The sequence below is a fragment of the Microcaecilia unicolor genome, chromosome 7 (genome assembly GCF_901765095.1).
Source record: "Microcaecilia unicolor chromosome 7, aMicUni1.1, whole genome shotgun sequence".
NCBI classification, from domain to species: domain Eukaryota; kingdom Metazoa; phylum Chordata; class Amphibia; order Gymnophiona; family Siphonopidae; genus Microcaecilia; species Microcaecilia unicolor.
Window position 1 is genome coordinate 135849193 of NC_044037.1, and position 15461 is coordinate 135864653.

The 15461-nt window shown below is 45.9% G+C and overlaps 1 protein-coding gene across 2 annotated transcripts in view; it reads left to right on the plus strand.

Annotated features, from left to right (window-relative positions):
• Positions 1 to 15461, plus strand: part of TRAF3IP1 (TRAF3 interacting protein 1) — a 1208890-nt gene that overhangs the window by 320149 nt on the left and 873280 nt on the right. For both annotated transcript variants that reach the window (XM_030210669.1, XM_030210670.1), the window contains exon 5: positions 7776 to 8249. In XM_030210669.1, coding sequence (XP_030066529.1) covers positions 7776 to 8249 — 474 coding nt within the window. The remainder of the gene's footprint in view (positions 1 to 7775; positions 8250 to 15461) is intronic.

The window sequence follows — 15461 nt, forward strand, 5'->3', positions numbered from 1 at the left end:
CGACCAAACCTCGAATATTGTGTTCAATTCTGGTAGACGTGAAGCGTCTGTTTACTCTTTCTAAAAATACTAGGCCTAGGGGCCATTTGATTAAGCTACAAAGTAGTAAATTTAAAATAGGTTTTAGGTATATCAAAGAAATATGAAATGTGAACCCCTAGCTCTAGCAAGACCTCCAACTTAGTTTGCGCTGACTTGGCTGGTCTTGTTCTGCCTCCCTGAATCTTTCCCCCAATGACTATCAGTTTTTTTTCAGTTAAGACTGTTCTTAATCGGAGAAACTTTTTCTTCACTCAACGTGTAATTATACTCTGGAATTCGTTGCCAGAGAAAGGTGGTTAGCTTTGCAGCGTTTTAAAAAAAAGGTTTGGACGGCTTCCTAAAGGAAAAGTCCATAGACCATTATTAAAATGGACTTGGAGAAAATCCACTGCTATTTCTGGGATAAGCAGCATAAAATGTTTTGTACTTTTTTGGGATCTTGCCAGGTACTTGTGACCTGGATTGGCCACTGTTGGAAACAGGATGCTGGTATTGATGGACCTTTGGTCTGTCCCGGTATGGCAATACTTATGTACTTTTGTGTGGGTATTGTATTTCCACCAAACCCCACCAAAACCCACTTCCCACGATCCTTGTAGATCTAATGGTCTTACTAAATATACTGTAAAATTGGAACTGGTGTTCTGTGGCAGTATTTCCATAGAGGTGTTGCTAGGTACTGTGATGTAGAACCCCTCTTCATTCAAGTTGATATTCGTTTGCAGCCTTAATATATCTTGTACTTCAGAGGCCAGAATCCAGCTGTTCAGTTTCTCAGGCCAACATCTCCATTTCACTGGACACTTTTTGTTCTGCCCTCTTTCTTTTACTTCTAAAACTTTTTCAATAGGATACATCCTGTCCTGTATCTTGTAAACAAGCTTCTGCTCCCTGTTTACTTTGGCATTTAGTCCCTCTGCCTCATCAGGCTAGCCTGTCAATACAGTTGCAGTGTCATCATCACTTGTATGGTGCCCTCCGTCTCAGCTTCTCTCTCTCTTCTAGTCTGCATGAATGTAGTCTGTCCTATTTATTACCGGCACTCCTTTCATTTTATTTCATGTTTGTAGATTATTTTATTGTACACCGCTATGATCAACCAGTCTGTAATGACGCTATATCAAGATCGGACAAAAGCAACCAACACTGTCAAGACAAAAAAAAAGCGAAGATGACAGTCACATGCAACAAAGTGATTGGGTGCTAATTACATTCTTTAATATGTAATCAAGGCGTGATCACAATAAACTGTAAATATCTCATGGATCCATGTCTATTCGTACCCCTTTTGAAAAGCACCTTTTGTTTTCGACAGTCTTATATAGTCACCTTGTGCAAAATTTTTCTGTTTCTAGATTCGCGTTCTCTCTATAGATCATTTTCAAGACCTGTAGAGAATTCAGAGGCGTCACGTTGATTAGTCTGTCCCATATGATTCTATGAAAAGTCCAATTATAGCTGCGTAGCAAGGTTTCCAGTACATCTACATAACGAAAAGTATTGCAGGAGATGAAGTATTGCTACATTTAGACTTTAGGGTGTGATTAAATCTCTCCACCATGGCTGCTTTTAAGTCGTCATTGGTCCCAAAATGACGGATTCATTTTCTTTTCAGAAATATCTGCAGTGGTTTATTCAAAAATTCTTTACGCTTATCCATCTGTATTTTTTTAGGGGTGTGGCCTAATCTGTAAATATCTTTTGAATTTGACTGCTTTTTGTTTTTAGATTCGCTGCACATGTGTATTTCGATAAGATGTCAATCATTAGAATGCATTGATAGCTGTTGTTAAAAAAAGACAGTGCTGACAGATCTACCAAGTTCTCTTGCCACTGTGCCCCAGCTCTGAGACATGTTTTTTTTTTAAATGAATGCAGATGGGTCAGTGTAGGGCAGTGGTCTCCAACACATTGCCCACGGCCTGTATGCTTTCCCGGGAGTCCATTTTTGCAGCCCTGTAACCAAAACAAAAAAAATTAATTTGCATCACATGAAGTATGTGGCATCATTGGGAAGCGGGTTGAGAAAAGGCCCTGCTAAGCTCCTCTGGGTGAGAGAGTGTGTTCACTGGTGTTCTGGCCAAAAGAAAGAGGCCAGAACAAAAAGTGTCTAGTGAAATGGAGATGTTGGCCCGAGAAACTGAACAGCTGGATTCTGGCATTTTAAGGCTGGTCACGAATATCAACTTGAATGAAGAGGGTTCTACATCACAGTGCCTAGCAACACCTCTGTGGAAATACTGCCACAAAACACCAGTTCTAATTTTACAGCTCCTCTGAGAGAGGCCTAAAGTCAGTCTCAAATCTTTGTGAGTGTCCAGCTAGAATATTTTATCAGTCACGAGTCTGATTGTAGCAAGCTCCCCTCAGTTGTTACTGAAGACACTGTTCCTGAGACATTCACTCCCCCGCATGCTCACAGAAGGACAAGGTGGACAGCCAATCCACTTATACATATGTACTTGATGAAGTCAGCAGCACAGCTATGCCAAGAAGTAATTATTTATTTATTTTTTTATAGGAAGCTTGTTTATGAGGGTTTCTGATGTATTCAGGCCACAGGCTATAGAATCCATATTAGTTCAGGCCTCTGACCAGCAAAGGTGGGATAGCATGAAAATACTCCTATAGTGGCCTGGGCGGAGTGATTCCCCTTTCTATGACCACCAGAAGGGGTGGAGTTTTGGGCAGGGCTCTGATGCTTCCTGTGATGTCATCAAAAGGTTTCGGCAGAATGTGGGTTGTAGCTTGGGTGGTACCTTCACCCATGATCTCTTCATCTCCCATTCCCTCCATCTGCTCGCCCTAACCAAAACCTGGCTCACCCCCGACGACTCTGCCTCAGTCGCAGCCCTTTGCCACGGAGGCTACCTTTTCTCCCATTCGCCCCGCACAGCTAGCCGCGGTGGCGGTGTTGGCCTACTACTTTCACCCTCCTGCTGTTTTCAACCCCTCCTCCTACCACAGTCTCACTGCTTCTCATCCTTTGAAGTCCATTCCATCCGTCTATTCTACCCGCTGCCTCTCCGAATTGCAGTCATCTACCGCCCCCCTGATAAGTCCCTCCCCTCCTTCCTTACTGATTTCGATGCCTGGCTCTCCGTTTTTCTTGAGCCCTCATCCCCATCCCTCATTCTTGGTGACTTCAACATACACACTGATAACCCATCCGACTCATACGCTTCTCAATTCCTCACCCTAACTTCCTCCTTCAACCTCCAACTGAGCTCCACCACCCCTACTCACAAATCTGGACACTGTCTTGATCTCGTCCTCTCCTCTACGTGCTCACCTTCTAATCACTGCGTCTCTGCTCTTCCCATTTCTGACCATCACCTGATCACATTCACACTTCATCACCCTCCCCATCAGTCCCGCCCAACACTAACCACGTCCTCCAGGAATCTCCAGGCTGTTGACCCCCCCCCCCCCCCCCCACCTTATCTGCTAGTATCTCCAATCTCCTCCCGTCCATCACGTCCTCCGAGTCCGTCGACAAGGCTGTTTCCAAGTACAATGCCACTCTCTCCTCCGCCCTAGACACCCTTGCACCGTCTGTTTCCCGTCCCACAAGGCGCACTAATCCCCAGCCCTGGCTTAACCCTTGCACCCGTTACCTTCTCTCCTGCTCCCGATCGGCTGAACGCCTATGGAGGAAATCTTGCACCCATACTGACTTCATTCACTACAAATTCATGCTATCCTCCTTCCAGTCCTCCCTATTCCTTGCCAAACAGGACTACTACACTCACTTGACTAACTCCCTCAGCTCTAACCCTCGTCGTCTCTTCGCCACCCTCAACTCCCTCCTCAAAGTGCCCTCCGCTCCCCCCCCCCCCCCCCTCACTCTCTCCTCAATCACTGGCTGACTACTTCCGCAACAAGGTCCAGAAGATCAACCTCGAATTCACCACTAAACCTTCTCCTCCTCTTCATCCTATCACCCACTCCCTCAACCAATCAACCCAGGCCTCCTTCTCCTCCTTTCCTGATATCACTGAAGAGGAAACCGCCCATCTTCTCTCCTTCTCGAAATCCACCACCTGTTCCTCAGACCCCATCCCCACCAACTTACTTATCACCATCTCTCCTACTATCACCCCTCCCATCTGTCATATCCTCAACCTCTCTCTCTCCACCGCGACTGTCCCTGACACCTTCAAGCATGCTGTTGTCACACCTCTCCTCAAAAAACCTTCACTTGACCCTACCTGTCCCTCCAACTACCGCCCCATCTCCCTCCTACCCTTCCTCTCCAAAATACTTGAACGCGCCTCTCATACCATCCTTGATCCGCTTCAATCTGGCTTTCGCCCACTTCACTCGACAGAAACGGCATTATCCAAAGTCTGTAATGACCTGTTCCTCGCCAAATCCAAAGATCATTACTCCATCCTCATTCTCCTCGACCTATCCGCCGCTTTTGACACTGTCAATCACAACTTACTTCTTGACACACTGTCCTCTTTTGGGTTCCAGGGCTCTGTCCTCTCCTGGTTCTCCTCTTATCTCTCCCATCGTACCTTCAGAGTACACTCTCATGGCTCTTCCTCCACCCCTATCCCGCTCTCTGTTGGAGTCCCTCAGGGTTCTGTCCTTGGACCCCTTCTTTTCTCTATCTACACCTCTTTCCTGGGCTCCCTGATCTCGTCTCATGGCTTCCAGTATCATCTTTATGCCGACGACACCCAGCTTTATCTCTTCACACCTGACATCACTGCGGAAACCCAGGCCAAAGTATCGGCCTGCTTATCCGACATTGCTGCCTGGATGTCCAACCGCCACCTGAAACTGAACATGGCCAAGACCGAACTTCTTGTCTTCCCACCCAAACCCACTTCTCCTCTACCTCCACTCTCTATCTCAGTTGATAACACACTCATCGTCCCCGTCTCATCTGCCCGCAACCTCGGTGTCATCTTCGACTCCTCCCTCTCCTTCTCTGCGCACATCCAGCAGTTAGCCAAGACCTGTCGCTTCTTCCTCTATAACATTAGCAAAATCTGCCCTTTCCTCTCTGAGCACACCACCCGAACTCTCATCCACTCTCTCGTTACCTCTCGCCTTGACTACTGCAACCTACTCCTCACTGGTCTCCCACTTAGCCACCTATCCCCCCTTCAGTCCGTTCAGAACTCTGCTGCACGTTTTATCTTCCGCCTGAACCGATACACTCACATCACCCCTCTCCTCAAGTCACTTCATTGGCTTCCGATCAGGTACCGCATTCAATTCAAGCTTCTGCTACTAACCTACAAATGTACTCGATCTGCAGCCCCTCCTTACCTCTCAACCCTCATTTCCCCTTACGTTCCTACCCGTAACCTCCGCTCTCAAGACAAATCCCTCCTTTCAGTACCCTTCTCCACCACCGCCAACTCCAGGCTCCGCCCTTTCTGCCTCGCCTCACCCCACGCGTGGAACAAACTCCCCGAGCCCATACGTCAGGCCCCCTCCCTCCCCATCTTCAAATCTCTGCTTAAAGCCCACCTCTTCAATGTCGCCTTCGGCACCTAGCCTCTACACCTCTACCCAGGAAATCTAGACTGCACAACTTGACATTTCGTTCTTTTGATTGTAAGCTCATTTGAGCAGGGACGGTCCTTCTTTGTTTATTTTGTACAGCGCTGCGTAACCCTAGTAGCGCTCTAGAAATGTTAAGTAGTAGTAGTAGTACCTCCTATTCTGGTTGGCTGACAACCCAGATGTGGGTGTAGCACCTGTCATAATCAATTATGCAGATAAGCTTTGAAAAAAGTTAGTGAACTATACAACTTTTCCTATACTTTGTATACCAGCCTGCCTGTTTTTCTCCTTTCATCATCTTCTTGTTCCATCTAATTTACTCATTCATTTGGATTATGTTTTAATCTTCAGAACCCTACCCTCTGGAATGTTCTGCCTCTGGGTATACGTTTTGAAACTTCGTTTAAGAAATTTAAGTCAGTGTTAGACCTTTTATTTTAGTCAGGCTTATCCTATGGTACAACTCTCCAAGTCAAGAACATTACATGACATTTAACAGTAAAAACAGAAAATTAGATCAGATATAAAAGGAAAGAAGGCACAGATCAAATCCAAAGCAAGAGGTATACCAGTTAATCAAAATTTTACAACGAATCTTTACTAAACATAATTGTGTACTTCCCGATTGTTCATATTATTCAATAAGATTGAAGTTTAATATTTCTGATTGTCCAAGTTAATCTATTCACGATTGAAGTTAATCCAACACCTTTATTTCTGATTATGAAAATGCACTTTCTGTAACTGTATACCTAATCCTCTCTCTCCTTCACCTTAAATATGTATTTCTCTTCCGGAATTGGTGATCACCATTGTGGAAAATGTAAACCACATTGAGCCTGCAAATAGGTGGGAAAATGTGGGATACAAATGCTACAAATAAATAAATATTAGTTATCCAAAGTGGAAAGGGATTCCAGTTCTCATGAAATTTGTCCTTCATAAGTTTTCAATTCAGTTGTTAATTTTTCGATCTTGTAAATCATCCAAACCATTCAGTGATACATCAGAGGTAAGAACTTTTCCATGCTAACTCATAATTCATGATGGGTTTTAGGTATATCAAAGAAATATGAAATGTGAACCCCTAGCTCTAGCAAGACCTCCAACTTAGTTTGCGCTGACTTGGCTGCTCTTGTTCTGCCTCCCTGAATCTTTCCCCCAATGACTATCAGTTTTTTTTCAGTTAAGACTGTTCTTCAGGCTCAATTGGTGAACAGCACCTCAGTTTTAAAGAACCTGAATCAGCCTGCTCCACCTTTAAAGTTAGAATAGGAGCAGGGCTACTGCTGGTCTTGAATAGAGCACACTGAAGTGTAACATTGATGAAGCTATTCATTTCTCAGTGATTCTGGAACCTTGGGAACAGGCTTAAAAAGAAAAAAAAGTACGTGGGACAAGCTGTGTATGTATAGGTGCTCCCTGACTTTTCCTCATTCACTCAGTCCTTGAGCTACATGGACTGGTGCTGCTACTGCAGCCTGCTTTTTCAATTTTGACACTTGTAGCCATATACTAATGCTGATGCTTTTTCCTTAATACTAATGTTATTGCTTCCTAGTTCCCATGCCAAATTCTGCAGAGCAAACAAATAATTCTATATGCGAGGAGAATTCTATGTAAATTCTACATTGCACAGTTGCGCAGATTTCCTTTAGGAATAGGATGAGGACAAGAGGAGAGACTCGGAAAGGAAATTTTAAATTGGAAAGAGAACCAGAAGTAAAGAGAAAAGACCATCATGCTAAAACAAATCCAAAAGACAGTGAGGAGACTGAGAACAATACATACAGAAAAAACGGGAGAACTGTTTTCAAAATTTGATACACTTTTTTGTTCTAGTTAGTTTGAAAAAGCCAAAGGGGTTAGGTCTTAGGTTGTGTCTAATTTTATGTAATAGTGTATGCCTAAATGGATCTCTTAGTGTCTCGTTTAGTCAAGTGTTACTGGTAATACAAATAAATGTTGCCCTTTTCCATCTCCATTTAGATGTCAGACTTTCAGGCTGCATAACAGTGATCTTGTGTCCTAGAATCTGCTAAACATACTATGGGATCCTATCTGAATGAATGAAAGCTATAATATAGATCAGATCAAATAACAATGTCCAAACATTGACTCCTCTTTTGAAAATGTGACTCATCTGTGCCATATTTTACGTGGTCCACATACAAGTATTTTTAATATGATTTTTTTTCTTGTTTTAGGATAGGAAGGATTCTGAAATAAGGGACAGAAGCAGCAGCAGAGACGTGAAAGATCGGGAACAATCGAAAGAAGAAAGAAAAATAGAAAAAGAAAAACTTCGAGACAGTGAGAGAGACACACAGAGAGATATTGACAAGGACATATTTCATAATGGAGAAAAATTTGACAAGGAGAGAAATCTCAACAGGCCATCTAGATCAGACAGAGACAAAGAGAAAAGAGGAAAAGACAGAGAGCGAGAGAAAGAGAGAGAAAAGGATAGAGAGAAGGGGCAGGAAAGAGAGAGAAAGAATGATGGAGGAAAAGTAAAGGAAAAGAAAAAGGACAGAGAGAAAGGAAGAGAGAAAGACAAAGATCATGAGAGGGATCTAGAAAGAGAGAAACAGAGAGAACATAGCAAAGAAGTGGAACGCTCAAAAGAAAAGGGAAGAGAACAAGAAAAACCTAAAGAACTAGAGAAAGTGGACAGAAAGGTAAGAATATTGTACTTAAAATATTGTACTGTAATACTTAAATAATATCACAGAGTCACAAAGGTAGTCTTGATTGTTATTGTAGAAGCTCAGAGTGATTCACCAGTTGCAGCTATATAATAATTTATTTATTTGCTGCACTTATATCCCACATTTTCCCACCTATTTGCAGGCTCAATGTGGCTTACAATATAATACAACAACAGTCACATTGATGGGATAAGGAAATCAGAATATAGATAACAAATAAGGTGCATGTGAATATCATGGCAATCCTATTAACGGAATAACAATTACAGCCTTATAGCATTTAAGGTGCGTAAGAAAATTATGTATAATGCAAAGTGGTTAAATAGGAAAAACAAAACATATTGATAACAGGACAAGATAAATGTACAATAATTAGGTTGTAAATTAGAATAAACAATGATATTATTAGAATAGTAATGATAATAGAAATAACAGTTTTTATATGCCACCAGTAAAGCAAACTATGATGTTAACAAGATTGGATCACTAATATAGCATATTTTGGTAGTTTAACAGAGCCTCTGGCCCACCCAGCTGATTAAAAAAAACAAGGAAGTATGTATAGGTAGGACCCTTAATGAGTGTGTTACAGGCTCTACATTGGTTGTTGATTGTAGGGTAAAATTTCAGATGCTGATCCTTTAAGGTTGTAAATTGGATGGCCCTGAAATATTTGTTGAACTGGGTGACCAGTTACAGGCCAGGTTAAGGATTTTATCAGGTTTTTCAGGGTCACATTAGAGAGAGGGCTTTTTCTGTGGTAGCTCATGCCTGCTCTAGAGAGATCTGAAATTGTTTTGATTGCATGCATTTTAGCTATTTAGGTGGTATATGGGGAAATGGAGAACTTAGTACCGAGACTAACTAAGCGGTTTCTGCTGGGATCTGATGGAAATAATATTGGTATGGTGGATTGACTGAGGCTGGTGATATTAAGGTGGATTATTTTTTGTAGTATTGTTCAAGGGAAGGTTGGTATTGCTTTTTAATTGATTTCACGTTTGTTGATATACCATATATCATATATACATAGTAACGTAGTAGATGACGGCAGAAAAAGACCTGCACGGTCCATCCAGTCTGCCCAACAAGATAAACTCATATGTGCTACTTTTTGTATTATAATATCTGAGTGGTTTATAATATATAAAAGAGTGGGAGTTGGTCCCAGAGTCAGTATTCAGCACTGTGAGGTAGTTGACTGAAGAATCAATGTAGTATGATTTTTAAAAATTGTTTTTATTGCAGTAAATCACATTGGGTCTGTTTAATATTATGCGTTGTAATTGTCTATTGCTTATGTTTGACTTACTCTTGCTGTACGCTGCCTTAAGTGAATTCCTTCAAAAAGGCGGTAAATCCTATTAAGTAATTAAATAAATAAAATCTTAATGGCACCAACCTGAACATGAACTTGAACTCTACTGCACTTGTACAGCAAGGTAAATAGGTAGTTACAAAGCTGCCGTGAGACAAAGTTGTGACCGGGGCAAGCAGTCTTAAGGGCCCTGCCGCCGTCCTCGCCCCTATGGTCTACCATCTCTGTCTGTCTCCCCCTTGCTTGCTTACTGGCATTTCTCTCTCTCCTTGCATACAGGCTGGCATCCTTTACTCTTTCCTCTGTGTTCAGCTATTGCTGTCAACCTTCCCCCCCCCCCCCCCCCCCCCGAAAAGCTTTGATGCTGGAAGGACCGCTCCCCCTCCATCCAAGAGGTGCCAATGCATCTGTCTCCCAATACTGTGATTCTGCTCCTGCACCCCAGGTGGTTCGGCAACCTGACCCCACACTGGCCCCTCAGCCTTTACCGATGGCGGCTCTCGATGAGCGAGCCTTGCTCCCTAAGTTCTTGGAGGGGTTGATGCAGAGATGTGCATTGGCATCAGGGGTGTCTGCATCTGCCGTGCCTTCCACTTTCGGTGCGGCCTCCGGCACTGACTTCACTTGCTGCTCCGGTATCGATTGTGTGCCAGACCGGCTCTCCTTCGACGTCGGTGGGAAGCTACGCTGGAGTCGAGGCAGGAGCCAACCCCTCAACACGGAGGACATGGATCCTCCATGTTGAGGCAGACCTGTTCTTGGACATCCCTGAGAGAAGTGCTGTCCGATACTGAAGAGGAGCGCTCATGGTAATCAGAAGAGGATCACAGGTACTTTTCCTCTGATGAGTCCTATGGGATCCGCTCTGAGCCTTCCCCTCCACCTAAGAGGAGACTGTCTCCACCTGAGAGTCTGTCCTTCACCTCCTTTGAATGGGAAATGGCGGAGGCCATTCCGTTCCCCATAGAAGCGGAGGATGGGCCAAGATGCTCGAGGTCCTGGACTACACCTCTCTACCTAAGGAGGCAGTGACTGCTCCTCTCCACAAGGTACTCAAGGCAGTCCTCATATGGAACTGGGCGTCCCCTTTGTCTCTGTGGTCCCCAAGAAGATTGATACCCAATATCGGATCCACGGAGAAACTGGGTTGGTGAGGACTCAGTTACCCCACAACTCCATGGTGGTGGATGCCACTCTCAAAAAAGCCAGGAGTACTAGGGACTATGCCTCAGCTCCACCAGGTAGAGAAGCTAGAACCCTGGACTCTTTTGGGAGAAAGATGTATCAGGCCACTATACTCATTGCCCATATTCAATCTTACCAGCTGTTCATGAGCGTTTACTTGTGGAACTCGTTGAGGCAGCTGTCAGACTTGGTTGATGTGCTCCCTCCGGAGCAGGCTCAGCCTTTTCGCCAGTTGGTCAAGCAGCAGAAGGCTTGTCGCAAGTTCTTGGCCAGGGGCACTTACGACACTTTTGATGTAGCATCCAGAATCTCTGCCCAGGATATAGCAATGCACAGACTCACCTGGCTGCGTGTTTCTGACCTGGATCGTTCGGTCCAGCAGAGAATGGTGGGTGCTCCTTGCCAGGGGGATAATCTATTCGAAGAGGTCGTTGACCAGATCAAAAAGCACACTGAGACTATGTCTTCTCTCTCCCGCCAGATGTCTTCTGCAGCCACCTCCTTATCCATGAGGTATTTTGGTGGGTTGTGGAGTGCTCCCTATTCCTACTCTAGGCGTAGGTACGCGTCTGCGGCTCGCCAACCTGTTCAGGCTCAGCCCCATCGTGCTTGTTCTTCTCAACAGCGGACGCCCAAGGCCCCTGCTGCTCCCCAGCAAAAGCAAGGGATGAGCTTTTGACTGGCTCCAGCAGAGAATAGCCGCAAAGTGTCCATCCCGGACAACTTGGCGGTTGGATGGAGGTTAAAATTTTTTCACCAAAGGTGGCCTCTTATAACCTCCGACCAGTGGGTTCTTCAAACAGTCCGGTTAGGATACACCCTCAATTTGTTATCCAAACCTCCAAATTGCCCACCGAGTGCTCATTCATTCAGCTCTCAGCACAAGCAGGTACTTGCATAGGAACTCTCCGCCCTTCTAAAGGCCCAAGTGGTCAAACCCGTTCCACCAGGGGAAGAAGGGCAGGGATTTTATTCCATTCCAGGTACTTCCTTGTATAGAAAAAGACAGAGAGGATGCGTCCCATCCTAGACTTGAGGACCCTGAACAAATTCCTAGTCCGAGAAAAGTTCAAGATCGTTTCCCAGGGCACCCTTCTTCCTATGATTCAGGAAAACGATTGGCTATGCTCTCTGGACTTAAAGGATACATTCACTCATATCCTGATACTTCCAGCTCACAGGAAGTATCTTCGATTTCGGCTGGGAACACATTACTTTTAGTACCGCATATTGCCCTTTGGCCTTGTGTCAGCTCCCAGGGTTTTACAAAATATTTAGTGGTAGTCGCAGTGTCTCTACGCAAGCTGGGAGTGCATGTGTTCTCTTATCTCGGTGATTTGCTGGTGAAGAGCACCTTGGAGGACGGTGCTTGGGAGTGAATGCGGATGACTATTCAGGTGCTGGAACTACTAGGGTTCGTAATAAACTACCCCAAGTCCTGTCTCCGTCCAGTTCAACAATTGGAGTTTATAGGAGCCCTGCTCGATACGAAGATTGTCCAAGCCTTCCTCCCAGAGGCGTGCGGACAACCTTCTCTCCCTTACGTCCAAGGTTCGGGCATCGCAAGAGGTCACAGCTTGGCAGATGTTGAGATTGTTGGGCCACATGGATTCCACATATACGTTACACCCGTGGCACATCTTCACATGAGATCTGCTCAATGGACCCAGGCTTCTCAGTGGTATCAAGCCACAGGAAGTCTGGAGGATTGTATTGTATTGTAACATTTATACCCCGCGCTTTCCCACTTATTAGCAGGCTCAATGCTGCTTACAAATATAACAGGTTTACAAGTATACAAAATGGATAAAACAGCAGATTTTCCAAGGACAAGCAGTCTGCTTGTTCTCACGATTGGGTGATGTCCGACGGCAGCCCCAGATCAGAAGATCTTCCTAGCAACAAAGTTTGCTAGCCCCCGCGTGGACATGCGCAAACCACGCATGCGCAACCGTCTTCCCGCCCGTAGCGCGAACGTGCTCCTCAGTCTCTTCTTTTCCGTGGTTCAGGACGGCTGTTTTATGGCGGTTCTGTGTCCCAGAGAGGCCCCCTTCGCTGAGTTTCGGTGCGTTTATGAGTTTGCTCGTGTTCTCCGTTAAAAAAAAAAAAAGTTTCCTCTATTTCTTTAGTTTTTCCCCGTAAGTTTCCTTTCTTTGTCATGAGCGGCCATTTTGGCCGCCCATGCGGGGTTTTTCCCTTTTTTGGTGTCTTGTTTTCGGCGCCGGCGCGATTTTTCCGCCCATGTCCTCGAAGCCTGCCAGCGGTTTCGAGAAATGCACGCGGTGCAGCCGGACAATCTTGCTCACTGATAGGCACGTCTCATGTCTTCAGTGTTTGGGAGCTGGTCATCGTCACAACGCCTGCACGCTGTGTCTTCAGCTGAAAAAGAGGACCCAGGGGGCGAGATCGGCTCAGTGGAGCCTGTTGCTCAGAGCCCAGTCTGGTCCTTCAACGTCGACGGAGCCAGCGGTACTGAGGTCATCGCCGGTATCGATGTCGCCATTGGAGGGTGCATCGACGTCCGGAGCGCAGGTGATGGCTGTCCAGAGATCCCATGCTGGTAGCAGTGAGCCATCGAGTGGGTCTCCACCTGCCTAGAGGGCTCCTGTGGTACAGACCCCCCAGGACCACCCTTCTTCAGACCTGGCCCCGAGGAGACGTGTGGATTCCACGTCCTCGTCGGTACCGGGAGGTACCGCTGACGTGCTTCGAGCGAAGGCGAAGAAGCATCGTCATTGGTCACCTTCCCGTCACGGTACTGAGAGCTCTGGGGCGCCGAGGGAATCGGCACCCGGAAAGCGTCGACGCCGGGAGGATCGCTCACCCTCCATTCAGGAGGTGTCAATGCGCACTTCTCCGGACAGCCCGGTACCGCCTCCGCGTCCCAGACAGATTCTGTCTTCGTCGCCGGTACCGGCCCCACAGCCTTGCTCGACGGACATTCTAGACGAGCGCCTCCAAGCCATACTTCTAGGGATTCTGGAAGGACTGCTGCAACCTTCTGCTCTGGTACATGTTTTGAGCATGTTGGCTCAAAACATGATTTCCTAAATATACTGCTGGATAGTTTCATTGGAGCATCTTCTAGTCTTAGTACTGTTTGATAGTATAAATAACTTGTTCACACCATACAGAATTTTATAGACTTCTGTTGGTATCAGCTGTCACTTGTTTCTTCTCCTAACCAGTTGAGCCTTTCTTTTTATAAGAGGACTGATCAGCCCTCTAATCGTTTTTCTCATCATTCTGCTGTTTTGAGGTGCAGCTACCCAGAACTGCTTGCAGTACTTAAGTTGTGGCTTCATCATAAATTTTCCTGAGGAGTCTTTCATGTTGCCAAGTGCCTTCTGAAAATCCATATACAATATATTGACCGTCTTGCTTTAAGTTTTTTATTTACACATCTTACTGGAATATTACTGCCCCATCCTTGACCATCTTTAAATCTAGATTGAAAGCCCACCTCTTTAACATTGCTTTTGACTTGTAACCACTCCCCCACATTAATTGATTTGCTTGCTTTATTTTTGTCTATTAGATTGTAAGCTCTTTGAGCAGGGACTGACTTTCTTCTATGTTTGTGAAGCGCTGCATACGCTTTGTAGCGCTATAGAAATGCTAAATAGTAGTAGTAGTAGTACCGCCGGTGCTTGCGCCGTCGGTACCGTCGAGAGATGCGGCGGTTGGCTCCCCACCCGTGGTGAGGACTGCGACACCGGTACCATTTGCGGCATCGGCGTCCGCAACCACCCAAGTTGACTCCCCATCGACGTCGCTGGAGGGAGCTTCGTCGCCGGCGGCGAGGGAGTCTTCTTCTTGACATTGCCATAGAGGACTTAGTTCCTCGGCGTCGAGACAGGCTCACCTTCGGGCCGAAGTTCGTGAACTGGTGTCCGATACCGAAGGTGAGGCCTCGTGGGAGGCAGAGGAAGACCCCAGATATTTCTCTGATGAGCAGTCTTGTGGTCTTCCTTCTGATCCCACTCCTTCGCCAGAGAGAAAGCTTTCTCCCCCTGAGAGTCTGTCTTTTTCGTCCTTTGTCCGGGAAATGTCTACGGCCATTCCCTTCCCAGTGGTTACTGAGGATGAGCCCAGGGCTGAGATGTTCGAGGTCCTGGACTATCCTTTGCCACCTAAGGAGTCGTCCACTGTTCCCCTTCATAATGTCCTGAAGCAGACATTGTTGGCGAACTGGACGAAACCCTTAAGTAATTCCACTATCCCCAAAAATATTGAGTCCCAGTATCGGATCCATGGGGACCCAGAGTTGATGAAGACCCAGTTGCCTCCTGACTCTGGAGTTGTGGATCTGGCTCTCAAGAAAGTCAAGAGTACTAGAGATTACGCCTCGGCGCCCCCGTGGTGGGAGTCTAGGACTCTAGACTGTTTTGGGAGGAAGGCCTACCATTCTGCTATGCTCGTGTCCAAGATTCAGTCCTACCAGCTCTACATGAGCATCCACTTGCGGAACAATGTGAGGCAGCTGACGGACTTGGTCGATAAGCTCCCGTCGGAGCAGGCCAAGCCTTTTCAGGAGGTGGTCAGGCATGTCGCAAATTACTGTCCAGGGGTGTTTACGACACTTTTGATGTTGCATCCAGGGCCGCTGCTCAAGGTATAGTGATGCTAGACTCTCATGGCTGCGTGCCTCTGACCTGGAGAATAGAGTCCAGCAGTGG